This window comes from Magnolia sinica, chromosome 16 (genome assembly GCF_029962835.1).
Source record: "Magnolia sinica isolate HGM2019 chromosome 16, MsV1, whole genome shotgun sequence".
NCBI classification, from domain to species: domain Eukaryota; kingdom Viridiplantae; phylum Streptophyta; class Magnoliopsida; order Magnoliales; family Magnoliaceae; genus Magnolia; species Magnolia sinica.
Window position 1 is genome coordinate 50,714,915 of NC_080588.1, and position 23,186 is coordinate 50,738,100.

The 23,186-nt window shown below is 38.0% G+C and overlaps 1 protein-coding gene across 1 annotated transcript; it reads left to right on the top strand.

Moving 5' to 3' along the window:
- Nucleotides 1–7,307: 7,307 nt before the first annotated feature.
- On the top strand, nt 7,308–14,969 carry LOC131229320 (probable cinnamyl alcohol dehydrogenase). Its single transcript, XM_058225243.1, has 5 exons — nt 7,308–7,396; nt 7,463–7,576; nt 10,688–10,915; nt 12,062–12,498; nt 14,631–14,969. The coding sequence occupies exons 1-5, from the start codon at nt 7,308–7,310 to the stop codon at nt 14,828–14,830; spliced, it is 1,068 nt and encodes a 355-aa protein (XP_058081226.1). The 3' UTR covers nt 14,831–14,969.
- Nucleotides 14,970–23,186: the final 8,217 nt, after the last annotated feature.

Sequence of the window (23,186 nt, forward strand, 5' to 3'; positions counted from 1 at the left end):
TATAGGATCGGTATGCAAGACGCGGCGTTGGAACCACGGTGATGGTGCAGTCGCAATGGTACAAGTCTCAGATTAAACCGACTCAAATCTATGGGATACGACTTAGGGTCGCATGCAAACATTGATTATAGGTCATGAATTGCCGGACTTCGACGGGAATGATCGCGGGAGTAGACAGAACAGTACGGACTAGGATACGGGTCTTACAATAAGTCTTAATGAAAACATTATTCATTCGTAGCATCACATGGCCATGGCCCCTTCTCGTTACATGACAATTCTAAAAGCAGCAGCCTTCTCAATTTCTAACGGTTTTCAATCTGAGGTCCTAATATTTTCTCAATTTCGGGAGACTGGTTTTAAGACATGCCTATTACAAACAAAATCACATATTACTACAAATCTCATAAAAACGGAAGACATATCAACCATAATCCAAAGTAAAAAATAAGTAGGGCAGAACTTGCAATATTTAGGAGATGCTGCTGAAATTTCGTTCTGCCTTTTCTCCAAGAATGAAATGTATTTGTCAATAGCCTAAGCAATAAAATAGGATGATTCAGCTCAAAACTGATATAAAAGCTAAATAGATGTAAATCAATGTATATAGATTGAGAATACTTACAACATTATCAACCCATCCATCCTTCACCCATAGTGAGCTGAACCAAATTCCCACAACTGAGTCTTTGTTTGCATCATACTAACCCTCTAATTCTAGAAGTTCCTCCTCCGATAACACTCTAAATGGGTCCATTTGGGCCTGGAAGGGTATAGGAGAAGTACATAAGTATTTGGATTCTTCAAAGCCGTGATGATGTTAGGAGTTGTAGGAAGGGCAGACATGGACAAAAATGGAGAAACCTTTTAGTAAGAAGGCTTCAAAAGCCTTTTTGGTCTCCTTTCATAAGAATGAGTAGTTATCGCTGCTTCCTCTTCTTTCTCTGTTGTAATAGAGGGTTGTCTCTCCATCTCTTCTGTATCCTCTATCACAATAAAAGGTTGCATCTTCACCTCTTCCTTCCTCTCTTTGATATCTTTTATACCTTCTATTTCCCTTTATTTCTTCTACTCTTCCTTCTCCTTCTTCAACTCTTTCCACTCCTTCAACCATTCCCTCTCCTCCTTCAGTTCTTCAACCAATTTATATCCCTTACCCTTCTCTTCTCCCACTCCCTCTCCCTCTCCCTCTCCTTCCCCATCTTCTTCGTCATCCTCATCTTTGTCTTCCTCATCTCCCTCTACCATCCTTTCAATATAACACATTTTAATGCCCCGTAAAATGTAATAGTATATATATCAAAGATGTAATATATCAAAGAAATTAATAATCTTTTTTGAAAAATTGCATGACATCTTACCTCATACTTTTCGCGCACCAAACGAACGGCTTCCATCTCCAATTCTTGACTGGTGGGTTCAAAGGTAAGGATTACTTTGGTCTGCAAAATAAGTTGTAAGTTCGCGTATAGAACCTATATGTTAAAATAAGTGACTAAATAGCTTAAAATAAATTGTCTTATGTCTTCAGTCTTGAAGATTTTGTATATTGTGTTGTACTTCTAACCCTTTTAGCCTCGATATTGAATGAAGCGTGGAATTTGGAAGGAACAAATGAGATCACACGGTCTCTAAGGACCGATATTCTCTCAATAGCCCATAACTATTACAATGAAATTGCACAAGGTTAAAAAATTATATGGAATAAGGAATAAGGAGAGATGCGGTAGTTATGTGGAATAAGGAAATAATCCTTACTTGCAACAAAAAAATGCAGCCATAGACATTATAGGTGTTCCTTGTCCAATTCACAACTCCTTCAACCCCTTCACTGATTGTCTTGAATGCCAAACTACCCAAGGATACCTATTGAACTCTTATAAAGAGTCAACTATGTCAATGTACTCTGATTTGCAGGTATATTTGGTGTAAATTCTCCTAATAAACAACTCTACAGACATTAATAAGGAAACCTTCACGACATCTTCCTGCTTATTGGTGTCAAATATCTTAACAAACACCTCTTCTAGATATTTCTTTAATATGAGATATTATTTGTTCAAGTACTTCTCTCTTATTGACTTCTTAGTAGTCCCTATTTTAGGTTTAAAAAGGTCTTCAGTCTTAAGCCCTGTTATAAGGTCGAAGTCCATCTCTATAAATTTCAAAGCTTCCCCTGTATCTCAAATACAAGATCACCTTTTTGTTTCAAAAAAATTACATGCGATAGAGCTCCTATAAATGTAAATGATGGAATGTCTAACAAGAAAGAAAATGGAGATTACCTAAATAGAATTAACCTGGTCTCATTCTTCTCCAAACCACTCTTGACTTTATCAAACCACCATGTTAATAAACATTTCATGGGCAAGTTTGGGATCCCGAAATTGCTTCCCTTCTTCGGAGACTCTTCAATTTCTATAAGAATGAATTGCAAAATATATCACAAATAGTTCAAAAGTTCACAATCACTGAGTACAATTATAAATTGACTGAGTACGGGGTAAAAATTCACCGAGTACAATTGCAAATTCACCGAGTACAGTTGCAAATTGACCGAGTACAATTGAAAATTGACCGAGTACTCATGTAAATTAACTGATTACTCATGGAAATTCACCGAATACAAATGAAAATTGATCGAGTACATGTGAAAATTCACCGAGTATAGGATGAAAATTGACTGAGTACTCATGAAAATTCATCGAGTGTATGGTGAAAATTGACCGAGTACTCATGAAAATTCACCGAGTAAAGGTGCACATTGATCGAGTACTCGATCAAATTGACCGAGTACTAGTGTGACCAAGTACACAAGTGCAAATTCACCGAGTACAAGGCAAAAATTGATTGAGTACAGGGTGAAAATTAACCGAGTACTCATGAAAATTGACTGAGTATACGTGAAAATTAATCGAGTACAAGGTGAAAATTGACTGAGTACAAGTGAAAAAATTCACCAAGTACATGGTGAATATTGACCAAGTACATGTGCAAAATCACAAATTACAGTTAAATATTGACCGATTACAAGTGCAAATTCATCTTTCACCATTTCACCATTCAGAACATCCATACAGTTTAATGTTTTAGGGTTTTAAAGTTTAGGATTCAAGGTTTATAGAGGGAAATTTCTCCAATTATATCTGCAATGTGTAGCTTCTTGGACGAAGGCACTATCTTATTCATTTTCTATCTCTTCAAATCCTTCTTCAAGAAGAAAATGAAGTAGAGAGATTTCAAGAAGAACAATGAGAAGATTGTTCAAGGAAGATGGGTTTTTGGTATAATAAGAGTATTTTCGTTCGAAAAAGCTCCAAGATTTAAAAATGAAAAGTTTTAGAGGTTTAAGTAAGCTGCTTGGTTAAAAGAAAAGTTTAGATAGGAGAATTTTTTGCTCGGATGTCTTATTTTTTCATTCCATACAAATGAATGAATGGTGTGGATATAATACATGCGTCATACCAGGCCCACAGAACTTTGCCACATCAACTGACCTTTACCATCCGTCTCAAAAGTGATTAACAAGGACTACCGTAATTTAATAGCTTGGCCCTATCCAACCAATGGTAAATTGTAACGATGAGTTGCATATACAGCAAGTGGAAAGAGGAGACGCACAGGGAATCGCCCCCCTCGTGCTTACGTAAGCACGAAGGTAAGCACGAAGGCACCGCCGCCTTAAAGGATCTCATCTACACAGTCCAGCAATGTGGGCCCCACACCAGACAATGAACCCAGGAGGATTGCATGAACCTAGCCATGCATCTGACCAGCGTACCCTGTCGTATTGTGACGTCAGGCCAGAATCCATTCAGATAGGGTCCTGATGCATGAGGAGATGCATGGTATCCTGATAAGCCATCTAATGGGTCAATCTCTCTCGTTGGAGAATCCCAACCCTTCAATCAAAAGATCTACAAAGTATGGTAGTGGACCAAAAAAATGACAAAGAATGGATGGCAAGAAACATCAGATCTGAACTAGTTCTTGCTCATCATCTCTCCATGTAGGGCCCATCTGATCAATGGTCCGGATCAGTAAACTACGGGCCCCACCGTTCTTAACCTCCCATGGATCAGGACTGTAGTTCCTCAATCTGTAGTAGGTTACAGGATATGTTGGGCCCCTGCTCACCGTCACCGTTGATCCTGTCGTCTATAGGTGAATGTATCGCGCTGGATGCGAGTGTATTCTCAAGATGAATGCTATTTTTGTCATCGCACCACATCCATGATACGTGTAAGAGATTGAAGCAGTTCATCAAGTTCATCCACCATCCATAAGGTGGATGCAACTATATGGAAAAAGATGGACGACTAAAGGAATGAAAGCAACGGTACATATCCAGCATACAGGTGTGGTCCATATGATGTGTATGTTAGCATGATTTTAAGACATTTCAGACTCACATAGAGGCCGACATGATGAACGTTTCAGATCTCTAACATGTATGACACGTCAGCACCAACAAGATGTTTTGTTTTTGGCGCATGATATGGGCTGCAAATACCATTGCTGTTTCTTCTGTGTCGGATAAACTTTCATCTTTTGGAATTTTTATTGAAGATTGAAGGAAAAAAATAACCTGATTTCATAGAAAGGAAACGGATTGGCTACTCCCCCTGACACCAGCCCCTGGCTGATGGTCGGTGCTCTGTGAGCCCCATCATGATGTACGTGTTTCATCCATTCCGTTCATCCATTTTTAAAGATCATTTGAGATCTTTATCCTAAAAATAATGGGGATGTAAATCTTAGGTGGACCACACCAAAGGAAAACAATTTTGATTGGATATCCACCATTTAAATGCTCCTTAAGGCCCAATGTACCTTTTATCTGACATCCAATATGTTGATTAGGTCATAAAGACCAAGATGAAGGGAAAAAACAAAGATCAGCTTGATCCAATACTTTTATAGCCCCAAAAAGCTTTTAATGATTTTCGTTCATTCAACACTGTTTCCTTTAATGTGGTCCACTTGAGATTTGTATATATCTATTTTTTTTTTTGATACCATATAATTATCTATAAAAATAGATAGACGGCATGGATGAAACACATACATTATGATGGGCCCACGGAGCACCGACCATCAGCCACGGGGCCGGTGTCAGGGGGAGTAGAAAGGCCTTGACCATTTTGAATTTTTAAAAGGTCAGCACAAAAGACTAAAATAACCTTGGTCAAAAAATTTGTTTGTGGCCGAGCATTGTGGGGCCCGTGTGGATTTGTATCGCATCCAAACCATCAAACAGGTCAATGGTTATCATGTAACAAAAAAGCTCATGCTGATTCAATCTTCGGGTACACGTGTGGCTCACTTGATAGTTGGATTGGCCTGATTTTTAGGGTATATGATCAGATGCAGATTTTGGACGGTTGCCGGGTGCAGCATTTGGACGGTTGGATGTCATAGACAAATCATGTCACCTTTATAATGTTGGGATAAAATATCAAGCAAAGGCATTTTGGTCTTTATGCGCTTTGTGCATCGTTAGATAACCTTTTAAATGAAAATAGCCTTTTTGGAGGATTCTTTTGAAAAGGAATCCCTCTAATTTTTTAATAGCGTTATCTGACACTAACCTCCTTTTGGTACGTACTGCTAACAGAAGGCCACGCGAGTGAAGCTTTTACAAAATCCACTCCGTCCATTAGGTATGCTGCCTCATTTTCACCGCATAAACCAAAAATCATAATGATCTGAAACGTAGGTAGGCCATAACATAGGGGAAAAGAAAATAGGGATGGGACCTCCACCATCAATTTTTGTAGGGCCCATCGTGGTATTTATATAACATCCAATCCATTAGTCTGATATTAGTCATCAGGATGAATGGATTACCTGGAATTTTCAACATGTTAAAATTCAAGTGTTCTGTATCACATGAATTTATAGGCTTTTCTTTGTGAAAAATTAAAACGTTTGATTGCAATCTTGATTTTTGGATAACATCAAAAAGAAGAGTGATTAACATGATGGACGGTCTAGATTTTATGCATGTTAAATCATGTTCCCAATTTAGAGAAAGTTACCCTGGCACGTACCAACGCGAGGTACGCAAGAGTTTTCCTTTTTTTTAAAAGGCGTCCGGACTCTATTGTTTGGAAGTGGACGGCAGGTACGTGTCGTGCGAAGACGAGCACTGGCGATCCTCCAGCTCCGACTTGTACGAACGGCTCAAAGGAGATCAAAGTTTCATGGGCCCCACAGTGATGTATTTAGTATATCTACACTGTTCATCTATTTTTAGAGATCGTTTTAGAGTATTATTCAAAAAATAAATCATATCAAAAGATCATCCAGACCACACCACAAATAGCAGCGGAGATAATGATTTTCACCATTAAAACATTTGTAGGGTCCAGCATGATGTTTATTTTTCATCCAATCTATTCATAAGGTCACAAAGACCTTAATGAAGAGGAAAAACAAATTTTATATTAATCCAAAACTTCTATGACCCCAAAAAAGGTTTCAATGGTAGACGCTCAATCCCCACTGCTTTTTGTAGTCTGGTCCACTTGATAGTTAGATCTGTCTTATTTTTCATCGCAAGCCTTAATAAGAGCTAAAAAAGATGGATGGACGGTTTGGATATAACACAGACCTCATGATCAGACCCACAGAACTTGCTGACGTCAATGCAATGCCTCGTGTGAGGTACAGCGGCCAATCCGCCTCCCTATTGTTTGAACTTGGAAGCGCGCGGAATACAAACCCGAGTCAGAGAAATTATCAGTACAGCGTATGTATCGGAAGTTCTGATACATCCAATTTTCATCTCACCTACATGTCGTATGTGTAAAATATCTAATCTGTGGAAACAGTGGTCCCTACCATGGAGATCATCTGAATAAAAATCAGGCCACCCACCTCTCATTGGACTGTCACATCATTACAGTTTGTTCTACCATTGGCTATCCATGGATCTTGAGTTTGTTTCTCTTTTAATGAGTAAAATCATCTGATTTTCATTTATGGTGATTAAAATTGTGTGACTCACCTTGTTCACGGACTGGATATTCTACATATATCAGTTTTTGATGGAGAATGCGTCCGCAGCATTTGATCATTCCTCAGCCAAGAAAGGTGATGAGAGAGAGAGATCGTTGGCCGCCCGAACTTGGAAACGCTTTCACCTTTCCATTTCTCTTTCCATATTTTAATATTTTCGTATTATATATCCAAACTCCCTCATTGAATGTCTCTATAAAAGTCCCAACCCATTGAAAGCATTGCAACAAGCACACCTCTCTCTCTCTCTCTCTCTCTCTCTCTCTCTCTCTATCTAAAAGGAAATGGACAGCCCTCAATCAGAGAGAAGGGTCGAAGGATGGGCTGCAAGAGATACTACTGGGATTCTATCTCCCTATTCATTCACTCTCAGGTCCTCTCTCTCTCTCTCTCTCTCTCTCTCTCTCAGTTTTCATTTTTTTTTGAATTCCATGGACAGGAAAACAGGTGCTGAGGACGTGGCATTTAAGGTGCTTTATTGTGGGGTGGACCACAGTGACCTGCACCAGATGAGGAGTGAGGTTCAGACAACCAATTACCCTTTGGTCCCTGGGTAATCCCCACCTCACCCTTACTCCCCATTAGTACGTGCATGTTCCCGCACACGTGTGCAAGGGAAACCCCTAACGGCTAGGTGGACCCCACCATACTTCGAGAAATGAAAGGACGACTGATTTATTTTCTGCGGTCAGGATGGTCTGGATAAATTACACAATCTTTCATTGGTGGAACCCACTGCCTCTTTACGTAGCCGCTCATCAGCAAATGTACCCCTTGCTGATGCGCTGGATTCCAGACACCTGTGGCTTTGTTTTGCTTATCCAAACCGGACATCTGGTGGACCCAACCTTGGATGGCTGGTGAGCTGAATACCTTCCAGATTGGATGATCTCAGTCTTTTGATTAAAGAATAAATTATACAGCAACGGTCTATGCTTAATGAGAAATATTAATAGATCAAAAGTTTGGTATCCTCCAACCTGAAAAAGATTTTGGTAGTCCCGCTATCATGAGTATGTCCATCAGATCAACGGTTTGGATCATGGGACCAGGTGCTTGTGTGTATTAAATCATGCCCATAGTGGAAAGGTAGGTTTCCCTTTGGTACTCTGGCATAGTGTGATGGATGATACGCAGGCACTTATAAATAACTGAAAATTTGCATAAATGGAAGGCAAGTAAATTAGATTAAACTGTCCAAATTATATAAGCTTGTTTGATTATCATGTCGGCATTTAGATACCACCAAATAAGTTACTTTTTCTACTTAAGTAACTTATTTTAGAAAAGTAAATTTGATTCATGATTAATTATAAATAATTATTTTATTTAAAATTACTTAATCTCTTAGGTTGGAGGATACCAAACTTTTGATTTATCAATATTCTCTCATTCTATTTTACAACGAAATTCACTTAGAAACTTTTTACAAGTAAGAAAGAAACTCAGGTTCTCATCAAGCTATTTGTGCGGTATTTATAAATTTCATTTAGCTTCTTCAAATCCATTTCTCAAGTTGATCTCAAATATATTTTAGAGAGTAATATATACTCTACTTGAAAATTAAAGAATTGAATTTGCAGCATTGGAGTTTATATTCCTTGAAATAGATTAGATCCCTATATTCTCTCTGGTTTAGCAAATATTGCCTCCTCTCTACACTCAAGAAAGAAGATCGTTGCTTCGAGTTTTAACCACATCTTCAAATCATCATTTGAATATAAGTATATTGTCAATTACATTATTTTATTTGGATTTTTTTGAGATATCTTATAAATCTCTATGGGTTGATTTATGATAGCCTATGAAAATCACAAAGGGGTTGATTTGTGATAACCTGTGAAAATCATAAAGAGATGTGATTGTGATAGCCCGTGAAAATCACAAGAACTATAAGAAGTTGTTGAAGTGAACATGTGAAAACCTTAGTATAGTGAAAGCCAAAATTATGAAGGTAGTAATTTTATGAGTGGAGTAGGTATAGGTTTAAACACCCAACCATTATAACCCCTTGTGTCTCTGTGGTGACTGCTTATTTCATTATTTGTGGTGTATGTTATATTTATTTTATTATTTGTGGTGAATATTGTATTTATTTTATCTTCTCCTTGCTAGTTTGAAAGATTAATTTTAAAGACATCGTGATATAAGTTGTCCTGCCTAAAATCTAGTGAAGTTTATCTTACAAATTATTTGGAAAGTGATAATATATTGTTTATCAAACATATTTATTTACTTAATAAGTAAAAATTAAAATAAACTATTTTAGGTATAAATAACTTATGTTAATAACTTATAATACAAACACCCTTTTATCGAAGGGTTAAAAATGAAAATTTTGTAATGATCCTACCCCAACGGGCAAGTATCAATGAATCAAAAGATAGGATCGTTCAACCAATCTAACAGTGGGTTCCACAGTTTAGATGGTTCAAATTGCGTTAGTATATGCCCCGTCTATCATTTCTGAGTGCATGCGCATCAAGTGTCATTAGCTGCCTGAGTATAATATCAACTCCCAAAGAGTATTCTGCGTAGCATCGAGACTATGTGATCTTTCAGCATGCGTGGCGGGGTGTCAATGGGTTGGGCTCAGGCTTGAAGATCAGAATTTAAATAGTGCCCGGCCTGAAACAATTCAAAATCCGGGCATAAACCTACCCAAGGCTCGGCCTATTGACAACCCTAGTGGCTGGTCGGAGCGGATCAGATGTTACCGGGCTCGGTTTGGGTGGATCACCGGATCCACCGAGGTCAGTGGATCCCTAATTGTGGGGCCCATTGTGATGTATGTGCCTTGCATCCACATTGTCCATCTAATTTGGCTAATCATTTTAGTATATGATCCCAAAAATGAACAATGCAAATCTGAGGAGCACCATATCACAGGAAATAATTGTGATTCATGAACTCCCACCGTTAAAAACTCCACGGGATCATCGGAATGTTTATTTGCCATCCAACCTGTTGATAAGGTCATAGAGACCAGAGACCTGGATTAAATATCCGTACAATTATCAGCTTGATCTAAAACTTTTGTAGCCCAAGATAAGTTTTTAATGGTCAATTACTACGATATCTATATTGTCCATTCACTTTTTTGGGTGGACTATATCATAGGAAACGACGGTAATTGGTGATTGACCATTAAAAACCTTTTATGGAACACAAAAGTTTTGGATCCAAATGATATTTGTGTTTCCTCCGGGTCTTTGTGACCAACCCTAGGAAGATTTTAACGGTGGCACTTAATATCCTGTGTTTCCTGTAGTGTGGTTCACTTGAGATTTCGATATACTTCATTTTTGGGACCATGTGTCATAAGATGAGCCAAAAAATTGATGGACCACATCGATATACAACACATATATCAAGTTTGGGCCCCACAGTCACCGAAACATCCACTACAGTGTTACCCGGGTAATACCTAATCTGCTCCATCAGGTGGGCCCACGTGGCACATGTCCAGAGGATCACAACCGTGCATCAGCCTCTATGGATGGATTGGATTAATCTGCATACTTTTCCAGTTGAATGTGGACGTTGACTAATTCATTTCAACCATCCATTTGGCTGATGTTACTCCGATGGTCAGCTAATCAATCACATTATTTTTGGATCGTGGCCCATTTGAGATTGGCTCACCTTTTTTTTTTTTTGGAAGGCACGAGGTTGTAGGGGAAGTAGTAGAAGTGGGGCCAGAGGTGAAAAAAATCAAAGTGGGAGATCTGGTGGGCGTCGGGTGCATCATAGGGTCTTGTGGGGAATGCTCCTCTTGCAAATCCAACCTCGAACAGTACTGCAGCAATCGCATCTTTACGTACAACGGCATCTACAAGGATGGAAAGCCCACCCAAGGTGGATACGCCACTGCAATGGTTGTGCACCAAAAGTATGCAACTCCTTACCCATCTATGTTCCTTGTTGAGAGATAGATCACCAGTTCCTGCAAGTGGGCTGCATAGTTTGGTGATCCAGACCGTTAATCTGGTGATAATCATCGTGGATGGAGGATGCTCCAAACATATCGGACACTGGGAATTTCAACCCGTTGATCAGTGGATTTAATTGGACGTTTTAGATCATTCAACCTAGATGGTTTTTGGAACTTTCCAGATCCTTGATGGGGACATAGTTAGGTAATCCAGACCACCCATCTGTTGCATCCTACCTTGGATGAAACATGCCTTGAGAACCTCGGAAACGGATTGGCTACTCTCCTTGCCACCAGCCCACGGCTGGTGGTCGGTGCTCTGTGGGCCCCACGATGATGTATGTGTTTCATCCATTCCGTTCATCCATTTTTAAAGATTATTTTAGTGCTTGGTCCTAAAAAATTATACGGATATAAATCTCAGATCGACCACACCACATGAAAACAATAGTGATTGGATATCCACCATTAAAATCCTCCTAAAGCCCACTGTACTGTTTATTTGACATCCAATCTACTGATTAGGTCATAAAGACCCAGATGAAGGGAAAAACAAAGATCAGCTAGATCCAAAACTTTTATGGCCCCCAGAAAGTTTTAATGGTCAATGTTCATTCAACACTGTTTCCTTTAATGTGGTCCACTTGAGATTGGAATATACCTTATTTTTTGTCTCATTTCATAAAACTACAAAGCACAGAGCACAGCAGCCAATCCGTTTCGGAGAACCTCCTTGATAGGACAATGTCAACCTTTCGATCAGTGGCGTATAAACGGATGGTTAAGAAGAGAAACAGAGCAATAGTGCACAGACACCAGTCTCAACTAAAACAGTCCCAAGATTGGTGTGGCCCACCTAGTGATTAGATCAGCATGATTTTTTAGAAGAGTGATCTTCATGGTGGGACCTATCGTCTTGATGGTACTGATTTGGTAAGGGAAATGGTACGGAACCAAAAGTTGTGGTATCGTTGACTGGAGGTGATAAGTGCTCTTTTGGACCAGGGCAAATAGACTACAGGGCCCACCTAATGAACTCTCCTGATCAGGGCTTTTCCTTATATGGGCCCACAGGTGTATTTCTACTGATAACACTTCATGCAGGTTTGTGGTGAGCATACCCGAGAAGCTGGCACCAGAACAGGCTGCTCCACTACTGTGCGCTGGGGTGACAGCCTACAGCCCATTGAGACAGTTCTCTGGCCTGAAGGGTCTCAAGGGAGGGATCTTAGGCCTGGGAGGAGTAGGCCATCTCGGCGTACTGATTGCGAAAGCAATGGGCCATCACGTGACAGTGATCAGCTCCTCGGAAAGGAAGAGAGTAGAGGCATTGGAGCACTTGGGTGCTGACGCTTTTCTCGTGAGCTCAGACCCAGCCCAGATGGGCCAGGCGATCGAGAGCCTGGACTACATTTTGGACACTGTACCTGCAGTGCACACCCTCGATTCGTACCTCTCGCTTTTGAAAGTGAACGGGAAGCTGATGCTGGTCGGGGTCGCAACCCAACCGTTACAGTTCGATGCGGTCAACGTGATCTTAGGTATGTGCATTGTCATGCGTTCATTTACATGGGCCTCACTTTGGTAAAAGTTAACATGGGCCCGTTTGGGGACCATAGAAGCACACATTGATGAATCAAGTAAAGTATTCTAACTGCGCAACCAAGTCCAATCATAAACATTCTGAATTTAATGTAATAAAAGAACCATGGCACAAAGCAACAGATATCACTATGAAAGTAAAATTATAAGAGACGGGAAGAATACCCGATTCGAATAAGGCTTGAATCTCCCCTTATAAATCCTTGAAAATACTATAAACAAATCAGAAAGCTCTGAGATACACCCTAATCCCGATTACACACACACACACACACACACACACACACACATATATATATATATATAACATTTATGATAATCACAATTGAAATCGAAAACAAATCCCGCAGATACACAAATTTACGTAACTCTATGCGATCGTTCAACGGAATTTCGATAGGACTTTGATGTCATCAAACAGTCTTCAATGCCATCGAACTAAACACCAAAATGTTCAGCGATAAATCATAGATTTTCTGAATTTTATCGATGTCATCAAGTAGGCTTTTAATGTCATTGAACAGCCTTCAATAGCATCAAACAGCCCTTAATGGTATCGAATAAGACACATGAAGTGTCCATCAATAAACATAATAAATTTTGAATTTTTACGATAGTATCGATCAAGACTTCGATAGCATCAAACTGTCATCGATAAGCATATTGAATTACAGATTTAAGACATCAATCAATAGGTTATGTGGTTGAGGAGCCAATTTCACTTAGCTGGATCAGAGGTGAAAATGGGCTGGGTTTTGGGATGTCAATGGGCTCGAAGGCTAGGGTATGAGGTCTGTTGATGTCTGGTCCAGCCCATAAACAAACAAGCCCGGCCCGGCCATGATTATGGTGGCTGGCTCAAGGTAAACCCGGCCCAACCTCTAAAGCCTGATGGCCCCACAGGGACAAGGCCCATCGACAGCCCTAGCTAGTTTCGGGTCAGGGTCAAGGTGAGGTCACCCACCCTAGAGTGGTCAGATACTCAGCATTCGTCCCAGTCCTAATCCATGGACCTAGAATAATTGGGCAAATTTATTCCCCCATGACCCAGACCCGAGCCCAACAGCCCAGTTCAGTCGATCACTTACACCGCATGATTTTTTCAATTTCAGAGCAGTTTAATGGCCAGGATGATCTCTGTAAAGAGGTGGCCAAAAATCAAGGACGCGGATTGTGTAGTAACTCACCATGCGGTCCACTGTGATGTATGTGTTTTATCCATGCCATTCATCCAATTTTCCAGCTCATTTTAGGGCATGAGCCCAAAATTGAAGCATATCCAAAGCTTAAGTGGACCACAACACAGGAAATAGTGGGAATTGAAGGTCTACCGTTGAAAACTTCCTGGGGGCTACGGAAGTTGTGGATCAAGTTGATATTTGTGTTTTCCCTTTATCCATGTCTGTGTAATCTTATAACAGGTTGGATGACAAATAAACATTGTTCTCGGCCCTAGGAAGGTTTTAACATTGGACGTCATTATCCATTGTTTTCCGTGATGTGGTCCACTTGACCTTTGGATCTGATTCAACTTTGGGCTCATGCCCTAACTTGAGCGGGGAAAATAGATGGACGGTGTGGATAATGACACGTACATCACAGTGGACCCCACGGAGTTTACTCACCACGCTACACACAAACCACAGCCAAAAATCAAAATTATTGGACGTTCCTGATAATCCAATCACTGGCCCAGGACATTAAAACTACGATTACCTAAAGAAATTATCCAAGTTAGATCTCAACCACTGTATCTGAAAACATGTGACACCTACAGGATATCCAAACCGTCCATCTATTGGGCCCTGATGTGAATGAGACGTACCCACAAAATCACATCCGTCGGTTGACCTAGTTGAGATGAAAAAAATTGGACCGCATCCAATGGGTAAAAATGCTCCAATTAGGAGCTAAGGTCATGGAATGGTGTACTCCGTGGTATGGCCCATCCACTGCATAGCACAAGTAAACAACGGTTCTGATCTCACACGTGTGCCCCACGAATAATTTCATTTATTATTTTTATAATTTTCCTAATTTTCTGAGCGGGTTTGTCCGACGCCATGCACAGGGAAGAGGACAATCACGGGTAGTTTCATCGGGAGCATGGAGGAGACGCAGGAACTGTTGAATTTTTGGGCAGAAGTGGGCCTCACTTCCATGATAGAGATTGTGAAAATGGAATACGTGAACACTGCAATGGAGAGAATGGAGCGGAACGATGTAAGGTATAGGTTCGTCTTGGATGTTGCCGGCAGTAATCTCGAATAAATCCAACCGTTGGATGAGCGGGACACGTTCGACGCATGGAATGGCAAACTTCTTCACACAAATTTTTCATATGGCTATGTATTTTGTGTCTTAAATAAATAAATAAGCAACTTTGCACGTACACAATACGAAGTTGTACAGGGAGAACCTAATAAAGTGTGTGCACATGTGAATATGCTCATGTGCACCCCATTGTTATTGATGTGAATTTGAGATCATATATATGCATTAACAAGCGTATTGTTTTTTACTTTTATTTTTTTTTATTTTTTTTATTTTTTTTACACATACCTAAGATAGATGGGCGCTCAATCCCATGATCTCATTGTTGAAACAGAGACTATCTACCATTAAACTACCAAGTTGGACCAAAATCAACTAAGTGTTAATTTGAAATAAGAACTTTCAAAATTAAAAGCCATTGCTTAGCTAAATTTTACAAACATTAAATAGAGGAACCTAAGTATGGTACTAAGTTGGCTTTGTTATCCATCTTTTTGTTTATTTGCTCATAAGGTATTGATTTAACCTATTGTTTAAAGTTTGTTAAAGTGTACTGACACTAAATATAATACAGTTGTGCCCTAGCATTTTGGTTAGCAGTCATGATCAAACCGAGTGCATTGCATGTATATGTTGGATCCTTGAAACCAGTGTGCTTATACCATTTATTGGAATTGCAAAAACATGATTTGACTCGTCACCAAACACCAAACTAATGATAGTAGTTTGCATGCTAAGGCATGAGTTAGTTTTCAATATTAGTCACATGGGGCTTAAATTTTTCATATCACTCTATGGCTTTCCAACAAGAAAAAAACAAAAGGCACATGCCCCTGTAGATTTTCTAAGGGTTCGTAAGCTGCAAGATTAAGTCCAAAACAGAGTAACCGTACGTGGTGACACATTTACTCATATTTGTACCTGTGGGCAATGGGAATATCCATCATGGGGTTGGATTAGGTGTGATCCTAATTAATTTCTATGAATTTATGCATAAAGTTAGATGTGCATTCCACTAAGATAGCTATAACTGGGGATGATTATCAGCTCTTAGAATCAAATGGCATAATATATTCGTCATGCATCAAGGATCAATAAGGTAGAGTTTATTTCTAACAAGTGGCGTTCGATCTAAAGGAGTTTATCGTCTAGTGTGAGCCAATTAGAGTGGGTTGGATAGTGCTAATGTCATGAGATCAAATGGTTCATCTTACCACAAAAGTGTTAGGCGATTTGGGCTTGTGTTGTTGGCATTTCATTAACCTCATGTTATGTGAACCACTTGCATACTATAATCTCGACCCAAAGGAAATTGTCGTAATGATGCATTGGGCTTCACACAAAGGCTTGATGTTTAGGCCTAATATCGTGGATGATTTAATCAACTACTTATGTCATTTAGGTAAAAAAATTAGCATGATAAAGTTTTTCATTCACATTTAAGTATGATGGGATTTCATTTCTAATATAAGCTACTACACTCTATTGTCACAATCATGAATATTGTGCCAACCACCTTCTAATTAGCATTCCATTACTTACTAACTTTAACTTTCAAAAATGAAAGGAGGCTTTTAGAAATCAATTTTGGATATATGGATTTGGACTTGGCCTTTAAAGAGGACCTACCTCTTAAGTCCATCAATTCAAGTTCGGTTGTTGAGATAGTTAAGTATGAAAATAGGTAAATAACAAAACTCTAAAAAATATTAAATATTCCATTCCAAAGACTTTTCATAAAAAGAAACTCTAAAAAGAGAACATGGATGAATTCTTAGTTGATATATTAGATATTTTATTCCAAAGACTTTTCATAAAAAGATACCCAAGAAAAAGAATACGAATGAATTCTTAGTTGAAATTAGAAATTTTTTTATGAAATCTAATAAGGCAGAAACTATAATAATCCTTAGCGAACTCACAGCCTTAAAAGTATAGCTACTATGGGAATATAAGGGAGAATATTATAAGGATGACTGGTCTTACGTCTAAGTTAAGTGCGTTCCAACTATAACAAACCCAACAAATTGGTTGTTTATTACATACTACTTTCACTTCCATTTAGCTTCAACATACTCAGGGTCATCTACAACACAAGAAAAGTAAACCTTTATTGAGCTAATTGCACAAGGTATGCAAGAAGAAGAAATGTTTAAATGATATTAACCTAAGAATGCATATATCGTATATTCTTCTCGAGATAATAACTCCTAAAAAAGAAAATGATTATTTTAGAATAAAAGAAAGCGAAAAGTAACAGATGATAATAAAAAATCAAAGGATAAAGGCCAAATGAATTAAGCAATTGTTACCTATACAATAAGAATGGTCATATAAAGAAACAGTATTATGGATATAAAGCATATCGTAAAAAGTAGAAATTTAAAGGTACAATTTCTTATCCGATGGAAAATAAATTTTAATTAATAAACGTAAGTGTTCATTGTAGACTAATTCACGGTTAATACTCATATCTTAAATTTCATGTAAAGGCAACTAAGGAGCCAAAGACCGGGTGATGTAGAGAGCAGCGTGATCATATAAATGGCAATAAAGTGAAGAATGCTATTTTTTTTAAATATACGAGATAGTTTACATTTAAATATTATTAAAACATCATCTTTTTATATTTTTATTATGATAACTTATTTCTTATATAAATAAAAGGTATTATTAATTTTTTAGTTCAAATGTCAAATCAATCTTCAATCCTTTAATATTAAATGAAAATGTCTATGTGAATGATGATAATATAAATAATAGATAAGAATAAAAGAAAATACCATTAAGGTCATGACTTTTCAAAGATGACTTGCAAATAATTACAATTTGGACATAAGTATACGTTATTTTTAGGAAATGGATTTACTAGTTATAACATTCAAGAAAAAATATAAATATTCATGCAAATGTTTAAACTTTAAAGGATATATGGATATTCATGCCAAAATTTAAAAAATCTTAATAAACACAACCTAAAAACCTCTATAAAAATCAAAGCATGGCTTTATGATAATTGAAATGTTAGATTTGTCTTTTAATCAAATAATTAATTAATGAGAGAATAGTTAGAGTTAATTTCTGACATTGTGAAATGCCAGACTTGTACTTAGCCTAACAACGTCTTTATAGAATACTTAGGGATACGATGAATCCAAGTATACATCCACAAAAGGGTGACAAAGAGGATGAGACAATATTATGCTCATATATAATAACATCAGTTAATTGAGGATTGATTGGATATACAGTTTGGATTATGTTGAGTACCTCATAAGTGTAAAGTCCATTTTAGGTTTTATTATCATAGTATAAAGGCCATTGCACAAGAGAATGAAATATAGGTACACGCGACTTCTCCATTGAAAACATATGTTAATGTTCATATAAACCTAAGTCTTAGGTATTTTGGTATAATGCTCCTCTTAATAATGATAAGGATGGGCTGCAGGCCATGGAATTGTGTCTTTCATGGATGGGCATGCTGGATACAATTAAATCTACATTACGATGGATGATGTACCGAAAACGGCATTCAGATGTCTTGGTCCACTAAGAACCCATTGTTGGGTACTAATCCCCTTTGGACTTAAAAACGTGGAAGCTACATACCAAAGGGTAATGAATGTCATCTTTCATGATATAATCGGCCAATTCATGGAAGTTTACGTGGATGACATAATGATCAAATTGGCCGATATGGAAGATCATGTGGCCCAAATGCGTAGCTCATTCAAATGAATAAGGCTCGACAAATTAAAAATTGAAATATGAGTTATTGATGTCCTAAAGGGGGGGTGAATATGACAATACCAAATTTTTCGAAATAAAACTGAATAAATAATTTCAATCGCCTAAAGTATTAAAATCTCGATTCCAAATAATTCGTAAGACAAGCTTCACCTAGTATTTTAGGCAGTACAACCTTATATCATGATGTCTTTAAAATCAATCTTTCAAACTAGCATGAGAAGATAAAATAAATACAATATTCACCACAAAGAATGAAATAAATATAATATTTACCACAAATAATGAAATAAGTAGTTACCATAAAGGCACAAGGGGTTATAATGGTTGGGTGCTTAAACCTACACCTTCTCCACTCCTAAAATTACTACCTTCATAATTTTGGCTTTCACTATACTAAGGTTTTCACATGTTCACCTCAACAACTTCTTACAGTTCTTATGATTTCATAAGTTATCACAATCAAATCTCTTTATGATTTTCACGGGCTATCACAAATAAACCCCTTTGTGATTTTCACAGGCTATCATAAATCATACCACAGATGTTTATGAGATATTTCAAAAAAAAAAAACCAGATAAAAGAATGTAATTGACAATATACATATCTTCAAATGATGATTTAAAGATGTGGTTAAAACTCAAAGCAGCGATTTTCTTTCTTGAGTGTAGAGGAGACAATATTTGCTAAACCAGAGAGATTATAGGGATCTAATCTATTTCAAGGAATATAAACTTTAATGCTGCAAATTCAATTCTTTATTTCTCAAGTAGAGTATAGATTACTCTCTAAAATATATTTGAGATCAGCTTGAGAAATGGATTTGAAGAAGCTAAATGAAATTTATAAATATTGCACAAATAGGTTGACAAGGACCTGAGTTTCTCTCTTACTTGTAAAAGGTTTTTGAATGAATTTCGTTGTAAAACAGAATGAGAGAATGTCCTTATTTATAGCCAAAGGATTTGAAAATTTAGTCATCCTAAGAATAGGTTCGGCTAGCCGGATTCCAACGATTCTGTTGCAACGGCTATTAGATTGTGCGGGATAAGATTTATCTGAAATTCGGCTAGCCCAAGCTAAAATTCGGTTGGCCGAATTTCCTTGAAAATTCGATAATCATTTGTTGAAAAATGACCTGAACTTTCCTTGGGCTAGCCGAATTTCAAGTTAGGTTGGCCAAACCTAAAGTTAGGTTAAACGAATTTGCAACAAAATTTTTAAATTTTCAAATATGAAAAATTACCTGAACCTGAAGTGAAGTTATCCGAAGTAAGTTAGAATAGTCGAACCTAAAGTTAGGCTAGTCGAAATCTAGTAAACTTATACTGAAGTTAACCCATTTTAAACATATTTTGAAAGCACATAACCTAAGGTCTTTCTAGAGTCATTCTACCTGATGGTTGGCCTATATAGAGATCTTCTAATCTTGATAAACTTGAAACCGAGTGACGTCGTTTAAGCCCAAAGATGTTGAGTCGATCTTGAGCCAATCTACTCAAGACGTCATATACTGTTGTAGTATACTTGCGATCTGACAGGTATCTTTGTCTACAAAATTTGAGAACCTCATGTATGCTATAAATATAAGCACTTATAAAAATGAACCCCTTGAAATGTGCTTTCGGAGTCTCAGCCGGTAATTTTTTAGAATTTTTATTTTACCAAAGAGGAATTAAAGTCGATCAAAAGAAGGCTCGAGCTATCATCAACGCTCGTCCACCGAAGAACAAATCAGAACTGCAAAGGTTCCTGGGCCAAGTTAATTTCGTGTGAAGATTTATATTTAATTGCATAGGAAAGACTAACATCTTCTTTCCACTTATAAAGCTAAAACATGGGTCCGAGTTTATTTAGGAGGCAGAGCATCAGTTGGCTTTTAATAAAATCAAGGAATATCTAATGAGGCCACCTGTTCTCAAGCCACCAATTGAAGGTCAGCCGCTTAATCTATACGTCGCGACTTTGGCAGAGTTGATTAAAACTCTTCTTGCCCAAGATGATGATATGCGAAAGGAGTATGCTATCTATTATTTAAGCCATACATTACTCAGTGCCGAGAGATGACACTTGCTATAGAAACATAGTGTCTGTCATTTTATTTCGCAGCCACTAAACTAAGGCATTATTTGTTGGCCGAGAGAGTGAATGTAATCGCAGTAATCGATTTGATGAAATATATGTTAAATCAACTGATTTTAAACGACCGAATTGGTAAATGGTACTAGCTTTGTCTGAATTCGATCTTTATTATATTTCGTAGAAGACAGTGAAGGGTTGAGCCATAGCTAATTTTTTAGTCAATCGCCCCTCCGATCGGGAAGAACATATTCCCCTATAAGTCTTGCATCTATATTATGTGCAATTAATACCATGAAAAATAATTTTCGATGGGTCAAGAATACATAATGCATTACGGTTTGGTATAATCTTGATAGCTCCGAATGGAAACAGGTAAGAATTTGTGTTCCAATTGGAGCTTAGTTGTACTAATAACCAGGCTATGATAATCAGCCTGGATTTATTATTAGAATTGGGTGCAAAGACCATAACTGTTATAGGTGATTCACAGTTAGTGATTAATCAAATGGAAGGGTTGTTTAAATGTACCAGTATGCCTTTATTGCCATATTATGCCCTAACAAATCAAATGTTGGACATTTTCGAAGAAGTATAATTGATACATGTCACTAGGGAATACAACGCGGATGCTAATGAAATGATGCATCTCACTGCAGGGCTCGACGCCTTGGGAGGGTCGGCCGAGCAGACGATCAGTGTCCAAAGAAGATCCTTGCCATCTGTTTTTAAGAGAGATAATATAATAGAGGTATGACAGATAGAACCAGAAGAAGAAGAAGAAGATTGAAGAGCCCCTCTCATAGGTAATTTATAGAGCCCGCGTACCAAAACTAACAAAAATGTGAGGAGATTAGTCGTTAACTACGTCATGATTGACAGCAAATTATATCGTAAAGGGGCCGATAGAGTTTTGCTTCGATACCTGTTTAAGAAAGAAGCTATGCTAATAATGGGGGATGTCCACGAAGGGATATGTGGGGCCCATCAAACTGGAAGAAAAATGAGGCTTACGTTTAGATGTTGCGGATACTTCTGGCCGACAATAATGGCCGATTGTATTCAATATGCTAAGGGTTATGAGGCTCGCTAAAAGAATGGGCCAGTCCAGCATGTACTTACCGTAGAAATATATTCTATAATAAAATTTTGGCCATTCCAAGGTTGGATGATCAACTTGATAGGACAAATCCACCCACCTTCATCGCAGATGGATTCATTCATAGTTGTTGCGACCAATTACTTCACTAAATGGGTAGAGGTAACGCCCATGAAAAGGGGTCAGACACCGAGAAATTATCGAATTGATCGAGAATAACATTATCCATCGATTTGGAATCCTAGAATCCATTGTGAATTAAGGTGCAGCTTTATTAGCTAAAGAAGTACGGGCAATGGCTAATAAGTATGGAATAAATATTTTGCACTTGACACCATATTATGCGCTAGCTAATGGTCAGGCCGAGGCTAGTAATAAGGTAATAAAAAAATATCCTAAGAAAAATGATTGAAGAGAATTCTCAAGAATAGCACACCAAGTTTTAGAAGCTCTTTGTGCCTATAGAAATTCATCTTGTTCAAGTACTGAAATCAGTCTATTTACAATGACATAAGGACATGATGCAATGGTACCTTTTGAAGTCACTGTACCATCGTTGTGGACCGCTTATCAGGCTAAATTAACACCTCCTGAATTCACAAAGACAATGTTGGCCGAGTTTGAAGGACTAGATGAAGTTCGAATGAAAGTCATTAACTCGATCGTCACCCACAAAGTAGTCATTGCTCGTGCTTATAATAAAAAAGGTGAAAAAGAAATCCTCTGTGGTGGGAGATATGGTATAGAAGATAATACTACATATAAGTCAGAAAGACCAGACTCTTAATAAGAAATGGTCTCCCACATGGGGTGGACCATACATTATCATCTAAGTTCACAAATGAGGAGCCTATATTTTAAGGGGTATGGATGGGAAGATCATAAAGCTCCAATTAATGGCCGATTTCTGATGCCTCACTTCACCTCGTTGTGGGAAGTCGTTACAGAACAAACTAAGTAAAGTTAAAAAATTGTATTTCTTTAATGATAAAAAAAACCCTAAAATAGAGGTCAATGGATTACAAAAAAAAAAAAAAAAAGATATTCTCGGCCAATCGGCCGAGTTACAGGTGAGCGGCTTAGAGTTCTTCAAATCTCCTAGCGGATGACGCATCGGCCTTTAAGGCTAGCACACATATACTTCTCCATGAAGGTTGTTGGTCTGTCAGCTTGCAGAGAAGACTGCTAACTTCATTAAGATGACGACTGATGGCCGCGTACTCCTTCTCAACTGTAAACTTCTTGAACTTGTTAGACTCCATGCGAGCCCGATAGAGTTTTATCTGGGACTCGATGAAGTCTCTCAAGTCTTGATTGCATAGCCGATCACGGGTTGGATAGAGTTGTTGGGCCTTGAACAGATTAGCGAAGAAGTGGCGAAGTACAACCTCCATGGATTGCAACAACTCTTCATCAAGGCGATG